Source organism: Canis aureus, chromosome 22, assembly GCF_053574225.1.
Source record: "Canis aureus isolate CA01 chromosome 22, VMU_Caureus_v.1.0, whole genome shotgun sequence".
NCBI lineage: Eukaryota > Metazoa > Chordata > Mammalia > Carnivora > Canidae > Canis > Canis aureus.
The window spans coordinates 16,888,934-16,906,896 of NC_135632.1; the positions used below are offsets into that span (position 1 = coordinate 16,888,934).

At 45.4% G+C, this 17,963-nt stretch overlaps 1 protein-coding gene and 1 long non-coding RNA gene across 12 annotated transcripts in view; one reads left to right on the top strand and one right to left on the bottom strand.

The window, feature by feature from the left end:
• Window positions 1-17,835, top strand: part of NMNAT3 (nicotinamide nucleotide adenylyltransferase 3) — a 121,242-nt gene extending 103,407 nt beyond the window's left edge. For 7 of the 10 annotated variants that reach the window (XM_077864949.1, XM_077864947.1, XM_077864946.1 and 4 more), the window contains 4 exons: window positions 5,384-5,567; window positions 5,948-5,983; window positions 10,672-10,754; window positions 16,641-17,835. In XM_077864949.1, coding sequence (XP_077721075.1) covers window positions 5,384-5,567; window positions 5,948-5,983; window positions 10,672-10,754; window positions 16,641-17,059 — 722 coding nt within the window. In that variant the 3' untranslated portion in view covers window positions 17,060-17,835. The remainder of the gene's footprint in view (window positions 1-5,383; window positions 5,568-5,947; window positions 5,984-10,671; window positions 10,755-16,640) is intronic. The other 3 variants (XM_077864945.1, XM_077864952.1, XM_077864953.1) reach the window with 2 other exon arrangements.
• The window catches only part of LOC144293812 (uncharacterized), an 82,715-nt gene that overhangs the window by 45,809 nt on the left and 18,943 nt on the right, over window positions 1-17,963 (bottom strand). Inside the window, exons 1-2 of one of the 2 annotated variants that reach the window (XR_013361132.1) lie at window positions 16,446-17,555; window positions 16,291-16,369 (exon numbers count right to left, since the gene is read on the bottom strand). This is a non-coding gene — a long non-coding RNA (uncharacterized LOC144293812). Of the gene's footprint in view, window positions 1-16,290; window positions 16,370-16,445; window positions 17,556-17,963 lie in introns of those variants that run through there. The other variant, XR_013361133.1, reaches the window with a different exon arrangement.

A 17,963-nucleotide genomic window follows, 5' to 3' on the forward strand; every position in this document is an offset into this window, starting at 1 on the left:
CCTTTGATCCAGAAGGGGCTTTTCCTTTCATTTTCATATTCTGTCCTTACCACTCTGTGGATTTTAGTAAAACTGTGTGCTCTGACTCCCCAGACTCTGATTCTTGATATTTTTCAGGGCTAACTTTTAAAACTTAAATCAACAAACCCTGATTCTTACAAACGAAAGGTTTAACCTTCAACAGTGTTCCTCTGAAATGAGTTTTAGGAGCCAGTTCTGGAAGTCAAAAGATGAACATCTTTCCTTATTCTCATCCCCCTGGTACAGTGGATGGCTCAGCCTCCAGGAAGGAGGGGCCCAGGGCAACCAGGTTCACCAGGGCTGGAAAAAAAAGCATCAGAGAACTCTCAGCTTCCCCGCAAGTGTGGGAGTGGTGGTGGTGGGGGCGGGGGTGATGTCAGGCTGCCTTCTTTGGATCAACTCTCCCACTAAAACAAAAATAAATGGTGAGTAGAACATTTTTAAACCTCACTGTTAAAGCCAAAAGGTGGGGATGTCTCAGACCAGCTGAGAGACAAACCTCTACAACCAACCAGGGAGGGAAGTAAGTAAGCAGGCTATTAGACCGTCAGAGCCCCTGATGCCCTGTGGGCACCTGCCAGTACTGCTCACTTAAGCTTTGAATCAGTGGCCATACAAGCCAAGAGAGAAAGAATTCAATGGCTAGAGCCTATAAACATTGGGGAGCAGGTGTTGTGGTCTTTCACTGCATCTATATCTTTGGGGTAAATCCCCACCAGTGCAATTGCTGGGTCGTAGGGCAGGTCTATTTTTAACTGTTTGAGGAACCTCCACACAGTTTTCCAGAGTGGCTGCACCAGTTCACATTCCCACCAACAGTACAAGAGGCTCCCCTTTCTCCCATCCTCTCCAACAATCGGAGAAGGACAGTCATCACATGGTTTCACTCATACGGGGAATATAAAAAATAGTGAAAGGGATCATAGGGGAAAGGAAAGAAAATGAGTGAGAAAAATCAGAGAGGGTGACAAAACAGGAGAGACTCCTAACTCTGGAAAACAAACAAAGGGGTAGTGGAAGGGGAGGTGGGTGGGGGTCGGGGGACTGAGTGACAGGCACTGAGGGGGCACTTGATGGGATGAGCACTGGGTGTTATACTATATGTTGGCAAGTCAAACTCCAATAAAAAAATATATACAAAAAATATATATATATATATACAGAAAAACAAAGGCTAGAGCATTCCCAGGCTGAGGGGCCTCGTGGGTAATTTCCCCTATCTTAAGCTGGTCCTCCCAAGGAGCTACACTCTCAGGGTATAGATCTTACCCCTTCTTCCCCTAATCCTAGTGGACTGCAGAGAAGCCTTAGTACCAAGTCAAGCTTAAGAAGAAAAAGGCAAGGATAAATTATCAATGGGAAGAAATGGCCGCACATCAGGCTTTGCTCAGATTTGCAGCCCCTTGCCTGAATTAGTCAAAAAGAAGCTTAAGTCGACAATCTCATTTAAGGTCATCCGTGACTTTTAATAACTCCAGGGACCTGGGAAACACAAACATGAAGCCTCTCTGGAGGAGGGCATATCTGTTTTACACCTGGGGGAGCCCCCCTACCCCCTACAAATGATTAATCAGGGGCGTTGACTGGCAAGTAGTCAAAAATAACACAAAAATCACACCATCGTTTCAAGAGTTGCAGAGAAAACATTCGATAAAATTCATTTATGGCAAAAGCTCCTAAACTGGAAATATCTGGGAATGTCTCTTAAAGTAACATATTTGTCAGGATAGACCAGGTTAGTCTACCATAACAAATCCCCCAATTTCAAGAGCTTAGCACATTAAAGAACTTTTCTCTCTCATCAGATAAATCCCACGTATATCCTGAGAGCTGCAGGGCAATTCCCTGCCCAGCTGTGTCTCAGGAATCCTAGTAAGCCCCACCCATGGCTTTGCTTCCTTAATTATAGCTTTCAGATTCACTATAAAAGAGTTGGAGGGTCAGCAGAGTTTTTATGGCCAAGTTTAGATGGGGTATACATCACTTCCACCCACATCCCATTGACTTACAGCTCAGTGAGATCACATAAACCCAACCTAATTTCAAGAACAGATATATTAGCTTCCTATGTGCCCAGAAAGAGGGAGAAAGAGTTTTAATGAACACATGGCATGGTCTTTGCTACAACTGAAAAAGGAGATCTACAGAAAACTTGCAGCAGATATCGTATGCAATTCTGAAACTCAAAAGCTTTTCCTCTGATAGTGGCAATAAGGCAAAGAGGCCTGCTAACACCACCTCTATCCGGCATATGCGAAAGGTCTTCAGTGGTGTAGTGAGAAAAACAAAAGCTAGGGATGCCTGGGTGGCTCAGTGGTTGAGCGTTTGCCTTCGGCTCAGGTCGTGGTCCTAGAGTCCCTGTATCGAGTCCCACATTGGGCTCCCTGCATGGAGCCTCCTTCTGCCTCTCTCTCTCTCTGTCTCTCATGAATAAATAAAATATTTTTAAAAAAAGAAAGAAAAACAAAATCCAGGGATTGGAAATGTGGCAAATTTTCAGTATTTTCAGATAGTACATTTTGAACAGAAGATTCAAAAGACTATACAGATAAACAATTAGAATAAGAGGGCTTAGCAAGGTTACTAGACATGCATCCAAGATGCTTAAATCCTATTTCTATATATTGGCAACAAATATAATGAAAAACTTTTTAAGCTGTTATTTATTCATTCATGAGAGACACAAAGAGGCAGAGACATAGGCAGAGGGAGAAGCAGGCTCCCCATGGGGAGTCCAATGTGGGACTCTATCCCAGGACCCCCGGATCACAACCTGAGCCAAAGGCAGACCCTCAAACACTGAATCACCCAGGTGCCCCATAAAAAAGATTTTTTAAATGCCATTTATAGTGGCATCCAAAAAATCAAGTGTCTAGGAATAAATCTTACAAAAGATGTTTAAGTCCTCTACAAGAAAAACTGTAAAGCTTTATCTAAATATATTTAAGGAAATCTAAACAAGTGGAAAGATATACCGTGCTTGTGGATTAAAAGGCTAAAAATTGTAAAGACATGAGTCCTCCCTAAATTGAATTATAAATTCAGTTCGATTCCTATTGAAATTTCTCGGGGTAGGGCAGGGGCAAGGGGTAGTGTTTCATTTGTGGAATCTGACAAGCTTGTTGTAAAATTTATACGGAAAATACAAAAAGTCAAGAATTGCCAAGACAGTCTTGAAGAAGAACCAGGTGGGAGGATTTGCTTAACCAGATATCAAGATGTGTAATAAAGCTGTATAAAGCAAAGTACAAGGACAGGCAAATAGGACAATGGAACAGGAGAGTAGAGAAGCAGGCCCTTGCACAGATGAAAACTGGGTGTTCGACACAGGTGGCAGTGCACCAGCAGGGTGGATGGGGTCTTCTTGGTAAACACTGCTGGAATAATTGACTATCCAAATGAAAAATAACTTAATAGGATTCACATTGTGCACAAAGACCCAAACGTGAAAAAACAAAACTATAAACCTTTTATGAGATAATATAGGAAAATGTCTTCATAATATAAAATGCCCTAGCAATAAAGGAAAAAACTAATAACCCAACCCAACTACATTAAAATTAAGAACTTTCATTTTTTTTCATTTTCAAAGGATTCCATAAAAAAGAACAATAAGACAAGCCATAAAACAAGAGGGTATTTATGATTCACATAACCAACAAAAGGCTATAGTATTTGGAATATATAAAGAACTCTACAAATCAATGATAAAAAAGCAGACAACACAAAATATGGGCAAAAGATTTGAACAGGCGCTTCAAAAAAAATTTAAGCTTGAATGTTTAATAATATGTATGAATAAATAAATGCTCAGCCTCATTAGTAAGCAGGAAAATGAACTTTAAAACAATGAGATATAACTACATATGTATCAAATTGGGAGATCCTGACCATAACCTTGTATGGCATGGCATGGGGCAAACGAAACTCTCATACATCCCTGGTTGGAGGGTAAATAGCTACAACCACTTTGGAAAACTGTCCGGCATTATCTAGTAAAGATGCAATCACACCTACCCTACGACCTAGCAGATCCACTCTTAGGTGTGTGTCCTAAGAAATGCATGCCTGTGTGCACAGGGAGACTTGTGGAAAAGTGTCCATAGAGGCACTGTTTTTAATTGTCCAAAGCCAGACTCAAACCAAGTCTGTCAACAGTAAAAGAATTCAATTATTTAGTATATAATCTTGCAATGGAAGGCTATGCAGCAATAAAACTGGTTGGAATTTTATTTACATAAAGTGAAAAAGGCTAAACAAAAATATTCAGTATGATTCCATTTATAAAAGTTTCAGAAGGTAAATGAATCTGTTTTTTTAAGGCTACATAAATACATGGTAAAGCTATAAAGGAAAGAATTAATTTTATAAAAGTAAGAAGAGTGATTAACTTCCGTCAGAGTGGGACCTGTGGTAGGGAACATCTGGTGTGCCAGAAGTGCTTATATCTTAATCTAGGTGATGATGAAAGCAGGATATACTTTATAACTATCAGGCCATATGAGTTTTGTGTTCTTTTATGTGCATATTTTATAATTTTAAAAAATATATCATATACTTAAAATATCATCTTACTATATAAGGATTCCCTAATAGGTCTCCTTAGCACAAGGTCCCGCCCAGCATGTATGATCCCATTTCACATTCAGGAAAACTGAAGTGCAAATGATTAAGTATTTTATTTTTCCAGATAGGTTGGTAATTGCCTCGGGTGGACTAGAGAGTGATGAAGCTGGAGCCCCCACCCAAGGCTCTTGGAGTCCTGTTCTACTCTTTCCTGGTTCTCCGTGGCTTCCACAATGTCACTCTAGCTCCAAACTTAAAGCGTCCCATTCTCCAGTCCCTGAGCCATACAGCATCACTTACCTACACAACACACGTCTTTCCCAAAGTAGGCCTTCCCATGCCTCCTAGAGCCACCACTTCCCATCTCCTTCCCACCTCCCACCTACCTGGTCCATGCTCACCCCATCTCTTCATCTTTGATTCACAAGCCCCCTGTTGGGGCTAAGAAACTGCATTTAACTACCATCCCAGACCTGATTAGAGGAGGTAGTGCCTCTGTTAAGTCCTATGCAGGAGGACGTCATGATGTTCCTCCAGCATATTCTTACCCTAACTGTCCACACTGCTATCTAGGAGTCTTGTCTGGCCACATCCTCACAGCCTTGCTCTCCAAAGTATGACTCTGTGCTGTAGAAAGCTGGAGAAGCATGCGGCCCCTGAGGGAGCTGGCCTACCAGGGGAGAATGCCTGGTCTGCTCCCACTCGGGATGAGGCAGAGAGTTCTGCGCCTGCCTGGATTCAGGCCACCAGGCAGTCAGTGTCGGCACATACCACACCACTGCTCTCCTTTGCCTAGGACTGTACCAGGTGATCGGCGGTATCATCTCCCCTGTCAACGACAACTACAGGAAGAAAGACCTCGTGTCTGCCCACCACCGGGTGGCCATGGCCCGGCTGGCCCTGCAGACGTCCGACTGGGTCCGGGTGGACCCCTGGGAGAGTGAGCAGGTGCAGTGGATGGAGACAGTGAAGGTGCTGAGGTAATAGTGGACATGCTTGTGCGTGATGACCAGCGGCTGTGGGACACATCTGCAGAGCCCAGTGGGTTGAAGTAGGGACCAGGTATTAAGTGGGGCTTCAGCCAGGCTTTCTCAGCCAAAATCCCAGAAGTGCTTCCTCTCAGAGGGAGAGCGACCAACAGACACACTCTCAAAGAGGTCCTGAGTATAAAAATCACAACCCACTGACTGCCCTTCAGGACGCACTTTCTGGAAACACCCAATCTTGTTTCAGAGGGCTCCAGTGATGCCACCTAGTAGCTGTGAGGCTAGACACTTATGATCTCTGAGACGTATTTCTCACTTGCAAAATGGGGACAATAAAACCTAATGAGGGTTTTTTTGTTTTGTTTTATGTAAAGAACTTTCCTGACCCAGATGTCCCGGAAGACTGTTCAGTAAGTGGGACACATCATTGACTAGTTTGAAACCTGCATCTACATAATAAGCCATCTTTTCTAATTGTACAAATCCTGGGTTCTGTAAATCTAAACTTTTATGTGAAATAGGAAAAAAGGCTATAAATCTAGAAAGTTGCTCAGGATATTTTTTTTTTTTTCCTTTTGGAACTGTTTTTAGCATCCAGCATAGGTAAATTGCTGTTTCAAAGCCCTGGGAGCACTGGATTTTGGGACAGCGGGTCACTGATGTGTGTCTGACGTGTGTCTGAGAGCTGGTCCTGGGAGTTTGCTGGAGAAGCAGGAAGCCCCACCCAGCCTGGCTATCAAGGGGGACAGGGAGGTGGGCCTGCCTGTCACTAGTGACAGCCATCTCTGCTGGAAGGGATTGCAAATGGAGGGTGTGTCTTTTATCTATTTGGAAGCACTAAGATTGTCAGGAAATAGGAAGCACAAGGGACAGGGTCAAATAATTGGCAGGCCTGTTCACCATAAATCTATTTAGGTCTTCATTTTTTACTCTGCTTCAGAGTCACTTGGTTGAAAACTTTTAGTCAAGGTAAACATTTAGTTACATATCCTGGTTCTGATACTTTGCCTTTTTCTTGGGAAAGAACCAGCTAGAACCATTCAGCAATTCAGTGCTGCTTCAGAACCTACTGCCAAATTAAACGAAGAGCAAATATGAAATAATTGTTAGGATATATGCTCTTTTTTTAACATAAAGCATAAATTTATACCTAGATCATCCCTTCAGAACAAGCAGTATAAAAAAATTTTTTTAATTAAAAAAATTAAAAAAAAAAAAAAAAAAGAACAAGCAGTATAGCCAGCTCTCATCTCTGGAGGATAGCAGAGGGAAATACTAAAAAAAAAAAAAAAAAGAGTAGATAATCCAGCAAATCATTTAGCTTTAACATGTAGTCACAGAGACGCTTCCCTCCTCGACCCTGTGAAGGGCAGTATGGCTTAGGGCCCAGATTTTGGAGACCAGTTTACTAGCTCAGTGACTTGATAGAAGTGAGTTAGCCTCCCTGAGCCTCAGTTCCTCACCTAATAAGACGGGGATGACACTGCCTACCTCTCTGGGGTACTGTGTGAATTAAATGGGACGATGTGGGCAAAATACCTAGTTTATGGTAGGTGCTTAATAATGTTAGCTACCTTCCCTGCATCCCTAACACTGGCCCGTAATTTATCTTCAACACACATAAGCCATTCCTGGATAAATAGCAACTGACCACAGAACTACATAATATTGTCACTCCTTCTGCTGCAAAATGCAGGTATGAGCTAAGATTTTATGGAACATATTCTTTTTCTTTTTTTTTTTTCTTTTTTTTTTTTCTTTTTTTAATTTATTTATGATAGTCACAGAGAGAGAGAGAGAGAGGCAGACACACAGGCAGAGGGAGAAGCAGGCTCCATGCACCGGGAGCCCGACGTGGGATTCGATCCCGGGTCTCCAGGATCGCGCCCTGGGCCAAAGGCAGGCGCTAAACCGCTGCGCCACCCAGGGATCCCCTTTTTCTTTTTTTTTTACTCTGTTCTTTAGTCCAGTGCTTTTCAGCCCTGGCTGCACACTGAATCACCTAGGGAGCTTTCAAAAGTACCAAACCCCAAGAGTTGTCCCAGAGACCAGGATGTATGTCATCAGTCTGGGGTGGGGCACTGGAATATTTAAGGGCCCCCTGGTGATTCTAATGTGTGGGCAGGATTGAGGCCACAGCCTCAGTCACGAAGTAGGTTAATCAGGTTTATGATCACTACCAAGATCCATCCAAACTAGTGGACCTTAGCTGTAGGAATCACCTGGGAAGCTTTTTTAAAATGCTCATCCCCCTGCCCCAACCCAGGCCCTCAGAGATTAAGATTTTTTGGTGGGGTCTAGGCAGGAGTATTTTTTTAGAAGGTCTCCAAATGATATATTTTGTACAGCCAGGGTTGAAAATTCACTGATATAAATAGACAACACAGTTTTTATCAGATAGCTGATTACATTTTTTTCCCCCAATATTTAGAGCGTGCTTCATTAGGAAATTTGATTGCTCATGTTTTCCTACAATTACTAAAAACAGTTTTTTTTTTAAAGATTGAAAATCTGGTCATTATAAAGTTAGGTGATTTTAGAAGCATAGGAGAAATCACCTTTTGCTCCATTTAGTATCTTCCTGATAGAGTCAACTGTGAATTTACATAGTGACGTCACTATGATGGAAGTTCATAGGGTTCATTGAGGATTCTTTTCTCTCCTTATTGGGCTTCTTATTTTTACTCTAATTTTTTTTTAATCTAGGTCAGCTTTCAAGCTTTTAGGACATTTGATAACTTCTTTTGCTCACCTTCTCCCCATGTTGTAGGGGGAGGTCCTTAGTCACAATGCCATTTGATGTGGTCCATCATCATCAACATCACTACTGTCATCTCTGGTGCCCCTTTGCAAGCATGATCTTGTGCTATCCTCGTTTTATAGATGAAGAAACAGGTTCAGAGAGGCTAAGTTAATCACAGTCCCAAAACAAATAAGCTAGTGGTGGAGCCCAATCTGACTCTGAAGCTATGCTTATGGTCATCTTCAAACCAATGATCTATGGGTGGGGACACAATGGGACTGACTTTGTTCCTGCCACAATGACTCTCTAATCGGGCATCCATGGAGACCTGTGGGGCTGCAGAGGACACAGAGAATGAGGTCCCAGGGTCAGCCCTCAGGCCCAGGGCCCGGCACCCCAGAGCACCACTCAGGCAGGCAACAAGAGGAAGCCATGGCCACTGCCCACACAGGCAGAGTAGAGGTCTGTGAGGAAAATAATTATTCATATGTCAGAGTTCAGAGATCATATTCAAGGTAGGGTCAACTTGAACTAGGAGCTTCAAGGTAAGTAAAATAAGATGACAGTCACCACCACCTTTACTGATCACTATTGTATGGCAAGCTTTTTCAGGTAGGTAATATCTAGTCACCTCAACAACTCTGAAAAGTAGGTGAATTTAGTCCCACTTTACAGATGGGGAAGTGAAGGCTCTTAAAGGATCAGTAACATCCACAGAGTCCTAGCGTTAGAAAGTAGAGGTGAGACTCATGCCAACTTCAGTCTGATGGGCGATTCCAGACCAACTCAGGAGTGAATCCTCAGACTTGAAGCTTACCAAAACCAAAGCAGACAATAACAGAGACACAGAGTCCAGCTAGGCCCTAAGAAGACTCAACTGAGTCTCCGAGATCATCAGGAAGGACCTTGGACCAGAATTAAACGTATTTATTTGTCCACTCCTTCCATCATTCCTGACTTTAGGTAAGCAGTTCCTGAGGATTAAGAACATAAGAATGAATGAAATGGGCTCAGCGTTCACAGGCGAACAGCCAGTGTTGATTGAGCACTCTCTGTGGATGGGCCAGTGCTAAGCCTCTTCATGAATCCAAGGCGCGGCTCACAGGGGTGGGTGCAGTCATCTCCCCCCTCCCTGCCCCATTCTACAGACCGGAGGCAGATTGCTTAGGGAACCCACCAAGATTCCACAGCTACTAGTTGGAAGCAGAATTCCAAGCAAGCAGTCTAATTCTAAAGCTCCACCTTTACGCTGTGCCTTCCCCTAGTGATAATCAGCACCGAGCTGCTAGGCCAGCGTCTGGCAGGCTAGAAGCGCTTTCTCTCTCACGGTCTGGTGATGCTCCGCAGAGAGACGGTCAGCATTAACTTCCATGATGACCAACAAACAGATGAGGTCACTGAGGCTCTGAGAGTGTCAGGGACTCATCCAAGGTCATACAAGCAAGAAAATCTAAACTCGAACCCCCCCGCCTCCCCAGTCTGGCTTCAAAGCACCTGTTTTCCCACCAGGCACTTTCTCCTCCCAAACACAGCTCTCATAAATATATATAATCTTGCATTGATACAACGTGTTTGATCAGCTATGTCTTGATTTGCACGCTGGTTGCTAAAGCTGGTTGCTAAAGACGCCAGGCATGCTGAGCTGGTGTAAGTCCAATCAGATCTGAAATGCGAACACAAAATGAGACCGTCCTGCACACTGCTCAGTGCGCTCTGCGTAACTCCTTCAGTCCTCATGACCACCCACGAGAGATCACTATTCCTCGTTACCATGCACAGGGAGACCTGTTGGTCAGGGTCACCCAGCTGGCCCGTGGGGTGCTGGGATGCAGCCCAGGCCGTGTGACTCTAAGCCAGATTCTTAGTCTTCACCCTGTGCAGTTCTGAATGGCAGTTTATGACAAGAGTGAGCTGTGGGCCAACACTGTGCCAGTGCATACTGCACAGTAGCTCATTTACCTTCACAAAAGCCCAAAAGGCAGGCGTTGTTATATCCTGGCTTTACAAATGACAGTGTCTATTTTGAACTCCGGTCTGATTCTAATAGCCTGTGTCCTCAGTCCCCACCCAGCTTTTAAGTGAGGTATTGAAAAACAGTGTTTAAAAAGTAGAAATATGCTCACTTCCCCCCTTTCACTGAAGCTCACAGAAGGCAGTGGATGGTCAGGACCCAATCACATCTGCTTCCCACCCAAGCACCTGGCACAGGCATGGCACCTAGTAGGCCTTCCACGAATATGTGTGGAACCAGCTACCTACCCAAAAGGGGCAAAAGCAGGCTGAGACTTCAACACTGAGACCCCTGGGTGGCTTTGGGGGATGGACATGCCCTGAGCCTGTGTGTTTGCAATGCAGGCATCATCACAGTGAACTGCTCAGATCTCTGCCCCAAACGGAAGGCCTGGACCATGGCAGGGCTGGCTCGACAGCCCGGACAGGTGGGTGCAGACCCTCTTGTCCCTGAGAGGGAGACATGTCAGGGATCTACCCCCCACCCTCCTTCCCCGGGACCAACTCCCAAGCACGGCTAAGGATTCTGAGGCTCCCCTGGGTGTGGTGACCCTTCCCAGATTGAAAGGTCAAATTAAACCCTTGGCCACCATCCCTTGTAAATCATTATGCTGATTTAGGATTTTCTGCCCCAAAAGAGTTTACCTACCCTTGTGACTTGTGCTTGTGACAAGGATTACAGTCAGGGCTACACGGGGATAAACTGGTGAGTGGTGCTGAGTCCTTTTAAAAGCCTCAGCCTTTCTGAGTACAGATGTGCTGCTCTAACACTTAAAACTGCAAGAACGATACTTGTGGCCATGTTCCTCAAAGGCTTACTCAGAAGAGGAAACCTATTTTTAGGGGAATTTCAGATATGGATTGTCCTATCAGTTTGTAACCCTGGGTCTCTACCCGGTTGTCAACTCCTGGTATTTGATAGAACCTTGTCAGTTGTGACTTCAAAGCATCCTCCCTCTCTAATGGCAGCCCTGGTCCTAGGGGTCAAATGCATAGGCCCCTCATGCAAACAAAGAGAAGCACCTGATGATGGAAGGGCCGGATGTGGAGTGAGTAGGGAATCCCTGGCCCCGCTGGGCTGAGTGCCCAGCAGACCCATCTTGGGGTTTCCTACTGTCCAGTCTCCCAACCATGGGTGGTGGGACACTAGTTCCAGATCAGAAGGGCTCAGGAATGTCACAGTTAAACCAACCTAAAATGGCTTCTTTCCTGCAGGACTTTTCAGAGCCTTTACTATGATCACGTGCATTGCGACTATAAGGAAGAGAACTAGCTCGTCACCATTATCACTTTTTGGTCATGGGACCCTTTTCAACACACACTGGCGCCACCCTGCACCTTCTCCCCACCCCCGGAACGCAGACTGGGAAATGCTCTTCTAAAAGAAATAGAAAATGCCACCAACCTCTAAAGGTTGCATGCCCCAGTCCCCAAATGCTGGTCAAAGGATCACTCACAGCAGAATCACCTGTGAGGGGTCTAATAATTCTCAGGCCACACCCCAGACCTCCTACTAGAGTAGGAGTCTAAGAAAGGAGGAGTTACAGCTTCTCCTGTGTCCTCAGCTTTACAGTGTTCATTGTATTCCTCTGGTCTGTCTGCCTCTCTCCACCCCCACTCCCACCCCCACCCCCAGCCCCCGGTGGGAGCACAGGCAGTGTTAATTGTCAGCCTGTCTTCTTTCAGAAGCCTCTCTGGCTCAGCAACTACTCCTACCAGAGTCAAGAGACACTGGCTGAGCACCTCCCCAGGCCAGGCTCTGGACTCAGGTGGAAAACAAAGCCCGCCTCACCTCCGACCTTAGGCTAGAGACAGGCTGCGAATGGTGGGGAGTCCAGGCATGGACTGGAGAAGCTGCCCGGAGGAGGAGACACTAGTACCAAGACTCATGGGATCAGTAGGTTATCTGGGGTTAGAGGCCTTTCCGGGCAGAAGGGCAGCTGAGCAAGGCACAAAGGCAGGAAACAGCATGGGTGCCTGACATTCCTTGCTGCAGTGGAATGCTAGAGCTTCCAGTGACAGGCAGGGACCCTCTAGTGACATGGGCAGGATGCCACGCGGAAGCTTCCAGCCTCTCCTGCTCCAACTCTCTGCACATACTTCCAGAATCCTGTCTCCGCTCTTTCAGGACTGCTCCTCCACCCCTTCCCTTTGACTCCCTTTTTGAAAAACCTCTCTCTCCTGTTAGGCCCAGGTTGGACCCATCGTCCCTGTGAAACCAGGCTGCTTTCATTGGAGATGGGCTCTCCCCCTCCCGACACCAAAGCACACCCACATTCTTTTCAAATATACTTTTCTAGGCGCTACTCTGCTTGGCCCTATGGAATTTGTTCTTTCTGCCCTTTATTGCTATTCAGACAGTAAGTCCTGCTCATCTTCTCCCCTAAAGTAACTGTTAAAAAAGGATGTTTATGTTGAATGAAAAGTGGGCTTTTCAGTTTACCAAAATATATCAGGGGCTTTAAAAATGTTCACGTCCTTTGCTTGATAGATTCCCCTTCTAGGAATCGGACTGTGGAAATAATTAGAAATTGGGACAAAGATTTACGTAGAAAGATGTTCATCAGAGCAGTTTTTATAATGGCAGAAAATAAAAGCAACCTCCATGTTTAACTGTAAGGGAATGTTTAAATTATGCTGTATACATAGGATGAACAATTGACAAAAAGGTTTTCGGAGAAAGACTTATGAGGTAAGTGGGAAAAAAAATCAGGATATGAAAAAAAATCAGGATAAGAAAGGCTTATGAAGTGGGGGAAAAAAAATCAAGATATATATATAAAAACATGCAAATATACTTGCATATCTATCTGCATGTCTAAATCAATGGAAAAAAAACAAAATACACAAAAGTATTGATAGTTTTCAGGAGAAGCAGAATTGTTTTCTACCTTAAGTACATATTATCCATATATTTTATAAGCGACACAGAATTCACATTTGTAATGGGGGTGGGGTGGGGACTAGAACAATTAACCAAAGGAAGGTGGATTCCCTCAGCATAAATCTGACTTCTGATGAGGTGGCTTGTGTGTTATTAGCGACATATTTGTGAAGGACCATTTTGTGTGCTGTGGGTTTTATTGTGTGCTCTTCTGTGGGACTACAGATTACGGGCTGAGCTCAGCACTTTCTGGCAGCCAGAGCCCGGCTTTGCCCAGCACTCCCATGATTTGTGGGTCTCCTTAGGCTGACCCCGTGCCGCAGACTGCCAAGTCCTGGGCTGCTCAGGTGTGACACCTTGGATGGCTGAGGCCTCAGTCGGTCCTCTAACAGCCGGACGGTGTCTGTCTTTTGTGCAGGTGGTCCCTGGCCTTGGCTGATGAGGCTGAGCACAGCTCGGCAACCTTCAGAGGATTCCCTTTCCACACAACCAGAGCAAGCACACCCCCCCCCCCCCCATTCCATCTCATGTCAATTGTTCCGCGGTGGCCTTGTCTGCTTAACTTGGGCGCCGCCCTTTGGTACCTAGCTTCAGCTCTGCTGTCCGGCTTACCCAGAAATCCCACAACTCCCAAGTGTGTCTGCACGGCCATGGCCATACCCTGCACTGGGCCCCAGATTCACACTGCATTCCCTTTCCCTCGGTCACTCAGTTCCCACAACCTCCACAGGAGGCCATCCCTATCTGACAGCACAAGGAAACCCGCCCATCTGCTAGAACTCTCCCAGGCTTCCAGCAGATCTGGAACTGGAACCCAGAGCTGACTGACCTCAGGGCTGGTGTTCTCGATATAAAGAGTCAGGGCACCTGGACATCCTAAGAAAAGGGTACTGGTGGCACTTCTCTCACTTTGCACGTAAATCTCTGCTTTGTCTGCTTTTCAAAGCCCATGGCTGTTCCAAGAAAGCACACTGCCCCAGAATGCCCACAGACATCTGATTTATGTCACTACATCGTGGTTAGGACGAATCAAATTGGCAGCCTTTATTCAACACCTCAGACTTATGGACTTTGGACCTGGACAGTCAGTCACTCAATCCGAAGAGTCTGTAGCAGTGATGTGAATGGATTGGAGAGAGATATGTAAGGGTCTCTGAGGCCTGCCCAGACTTCGAGTCTAAGGCACATGTTGCCAGAAGAAGTGATTACCCCACAGACATGCCTTTGATTTAGGGAATGGGAAGGTGTGGGCACTTGTCCCCTGAAGGCAAGAGCTCAGGGTGAATTGTATTCCTGTCACTGTTAATAAATCAAACTGTGTGTAATATCAAAGCCAGTGTGTGGAAATTGCCCCCACAAAAATCCACTGAGATAAGAAGGGATTGTCTTCTGTTCCTTGACCTGTGGGAATGGGGGGGTGGTGGGAAGGTGTGCTCCAGGCCTCTAAAGGCCCTACAATTAAATGCCCATCATTTAACCTCCCCCATAGAAGAGCACATGAAAAATCACCCACTTGTTTAAAAGGTCAAAAGATGGTCACCTGCTATATTACAATGGTTGAATAAATAAGAAATTGGAGTAGAAACTCAGATGCAAAATAATCCAAATCTGCAGATGTTGTGAGCAATGGGACCAGCCCAACGTAGTGAGAAGTGTGAGTTATTGAACAATTTTTAAACTTAGTTTTATTGACTTTAAAAATATTCCCTAAGTGTTGAGTGGATGTGTCGATGAACGGGTTAGTGGATAAGCAGGTAGGTGGATAGACGGAAGTTAACACCTATCACACTTATTCTGTCCCAAGCACTCTTCTAAGTACTTTATAAGCTCATTCAATTCTAAAAATAATCCTATGAGATAAGTACTGTTAGTATCCTTGTTTTAAAGTTGAGGTCACACAGGTGTTGAATGGCAGAGCCAGGATTTGAATCTAAGGTGCCTGGTTTTAAAGTCCTAGTTCTTCACCATGGAGAATTCATGAATGCACGCGTCAGTGAGATGTTTCAGTATCCTTTCATTACACTGATATTCTGCAGCTAGAGTGTTTGAAAAGTCTGCTCTCTGTAATTATATCTGCTCCTTCAAGATTAGGAAACAAGGCCAGTGTTTCATGGATGGGGACACTGAGGCCCAGAGAAGGATGGATCTTGGCTCCAGCCCCACAGCAGCCTGTGGCCAACCGCGGCAGGAATTCAGACCTCTCCGTGGCCCCTCCAGTTTCTCACTTTCTATTCCACAGCCGGTCTGATGCTCCCTTGCATACTCCTCTCTCTGACCTGTATCCAGATTCCTTCCAAGGTTGCACAGTAGAAGAGCCTCAACTGACCATTTACATCTGCTCTCTCCCCAACAGGAGGTATCCCCAGAGACCCTCCCCACTGAGGTTTCACGGTGGCTGAGAGCTGCCAGCACTCTAGGAACACAGCCTTTGCCACTTACTGAAGCAGGAATCACCTTCCAGAAGGACCGGAGATCCTTTGGTTTTCCCCTGTCCACATTAGCCCATTCAGAGGGCCATGAACTTGAACAGTGCCAGGAAAATCCTGGAAGGGCCTCTGGGTTCTGATGCACATACAGTTCCCGCCAGCAGGAGGCAGCAGAGCTCAGCAGTTACAAATACCCCACCCCGAGGCTGGCTGGCGGGTTTGAATCCTGCCTCCACCTAGACGGGTGACCTCAAGCAGGTCACTAGCCTCTCCAGGCCCGTTTCCCTCTCCACAGACGAGTGACGCCTCCCTCATGAAATTGTTCTGAGGATCAAATGAGATTAAACCCATAAAGCGCTTAGCGATGGTGCTCACAGCGAGCACCCAGCAAACATTAGGCATCCTTTTATCACCGCAACCATCATTCTGTTAGAACAAATGCCAAAGGATTAGCCACATTGATCAGTTGTTCTAGAGCTTTGCTATATTGAAAACAGATGAAAAGGTCACTAGATGTTGATTATCCGAAGAACCTTTATGACGAGTTTTTACTTATAAGAAGTACCAGGTGTTAGGGCTGAAATAGATTTTGACAAAGGTGGTGACTTGCCTGAGGCCCACAGCTCGTTAGTACCTCGGATTCCACAACCTTACCTTCTATCAGAAGGTTCACAGCCATCTCTGGACCGCCGTGCCGTGGGGTCCAGCCACCGCAGACACACTTGATATAACACTAGAGGGGAGTAAAAGGAAAGCTGTTGTGTATTTCCTGATATTTGCCAATATCAAAAGATTAAGTCATTACTTACAACAGTATATGTCCCTGAAGCACCTTCAGATTGACTTGCACGCTTTTTCCTCTTTCAGTCATGAACACACAGACATGGAGCTCCCAGTACATTCCAAGAAAAGCAGCTTGTGCAATTTTAAAACGGAATATGATGCTGTCTTTACTGGCCGTGACCCTTCTCTAACCTTGTCGGGATCCACCCTTGTTTTTCCAGCTGGGCCTGAGCTGAAGCTCCTCTGCGGGGCAGATGTCCTGAAGACCTTCCAGACCCCCAACCTCTGGAAAGACGCGCACATCCAGGAAATAGTGGAGAAGTTTGGCATAGTGTGTGTGAGCCGGACAGGTCACAACCCAAAGGAATACATCTCGGGCTCGCCCATCCTGCACAGGTACCGGCACAACATTCACCTGGCCAGGGAGCCCGTGCAGAATGAGCTCAGCTCCACGTACGTCCGGCAGGCCTTGAGCCAAGGGCACAGCGTGAAGTACCTGCTCCCAGATGCTGTCATCGCCTACATCAAGGACCACAACCTCTACACCAGGGACAGCTCCAGAAAAGGCAGTAGCACCCAGAGGAATGAAGGAAAGCCAAGCTGGGGAGAGCCAGCCCCTCCTCCACGGAGCTCCTCCTAAGGGCAGTTAGGGTCTCGGCTCTTTCTTTCTTTCTTTCTTTCCCACTTTTCCTTCCTTTTATCTAGGCAATCCGTTTATTTCAGAGGCGTCTCTGTCCCAGGAAGAGATACCTTCTTTTGGGAGAAGCAGGTGCCTACATCTCAAGAATGGACATTTACCAAAGAGGCTAACATGGCACGACAGGTCACCAGAACTAGCCCACAGCTCTCGGAACCTCTCGCTGCAGAGACCTCCTTATTCGATAAATGGGGACTTGGGCACGCGCACTGAAGGCAGTTCTGCGCAAGGCAGGGCCCCCTGAGGGTCAGATCAGAACTGCCCACACGCGCTTTTTAACTAGGACCAGATGCAGCATGCTGGTCTTGATTGGACAGCCTTGACAGGATGCTAATTACCAAACAGTGGGCTTTGTCAACGCCTTGTTCCAGCAAAATAATACTAATTGAGGAGTCAGAAATTTGGAAGCAGCGCTTTGCCAATTTACATTGAATCTTCCCTCAAGAACCACCGTCTGCCTAGGCTGTAGATAAAATTTAAACTAAAATCTTTCTAAGGAGCGGCCCTCAAGCAATATTTTTGATACAGCAGATATTCTTAACACGACTTTTTTAAAATATATAAATACCAGGGCTCCTGATTTCCAGGTTTCTAAAAAAAGGAACTGAGGTAAAACAGATGCCTTGACTATTTTAGAGGATCTTTTTTGAATGTTTTATGACCGCCTGCCTGTTTGAATATTGGCAAAGGGATAAATAATAAATTGACATCAAAAAATACTAATGAAAAGTTTCTCTTTTTTCTTCCTTTGTTATATTATTAATGCCCGATGTACCAGCTGTTGCTCTTCTTTTTAGCTACCCCATGAAATTTGCTACTGTTGCAATGGAACTGACATGAATTTAAA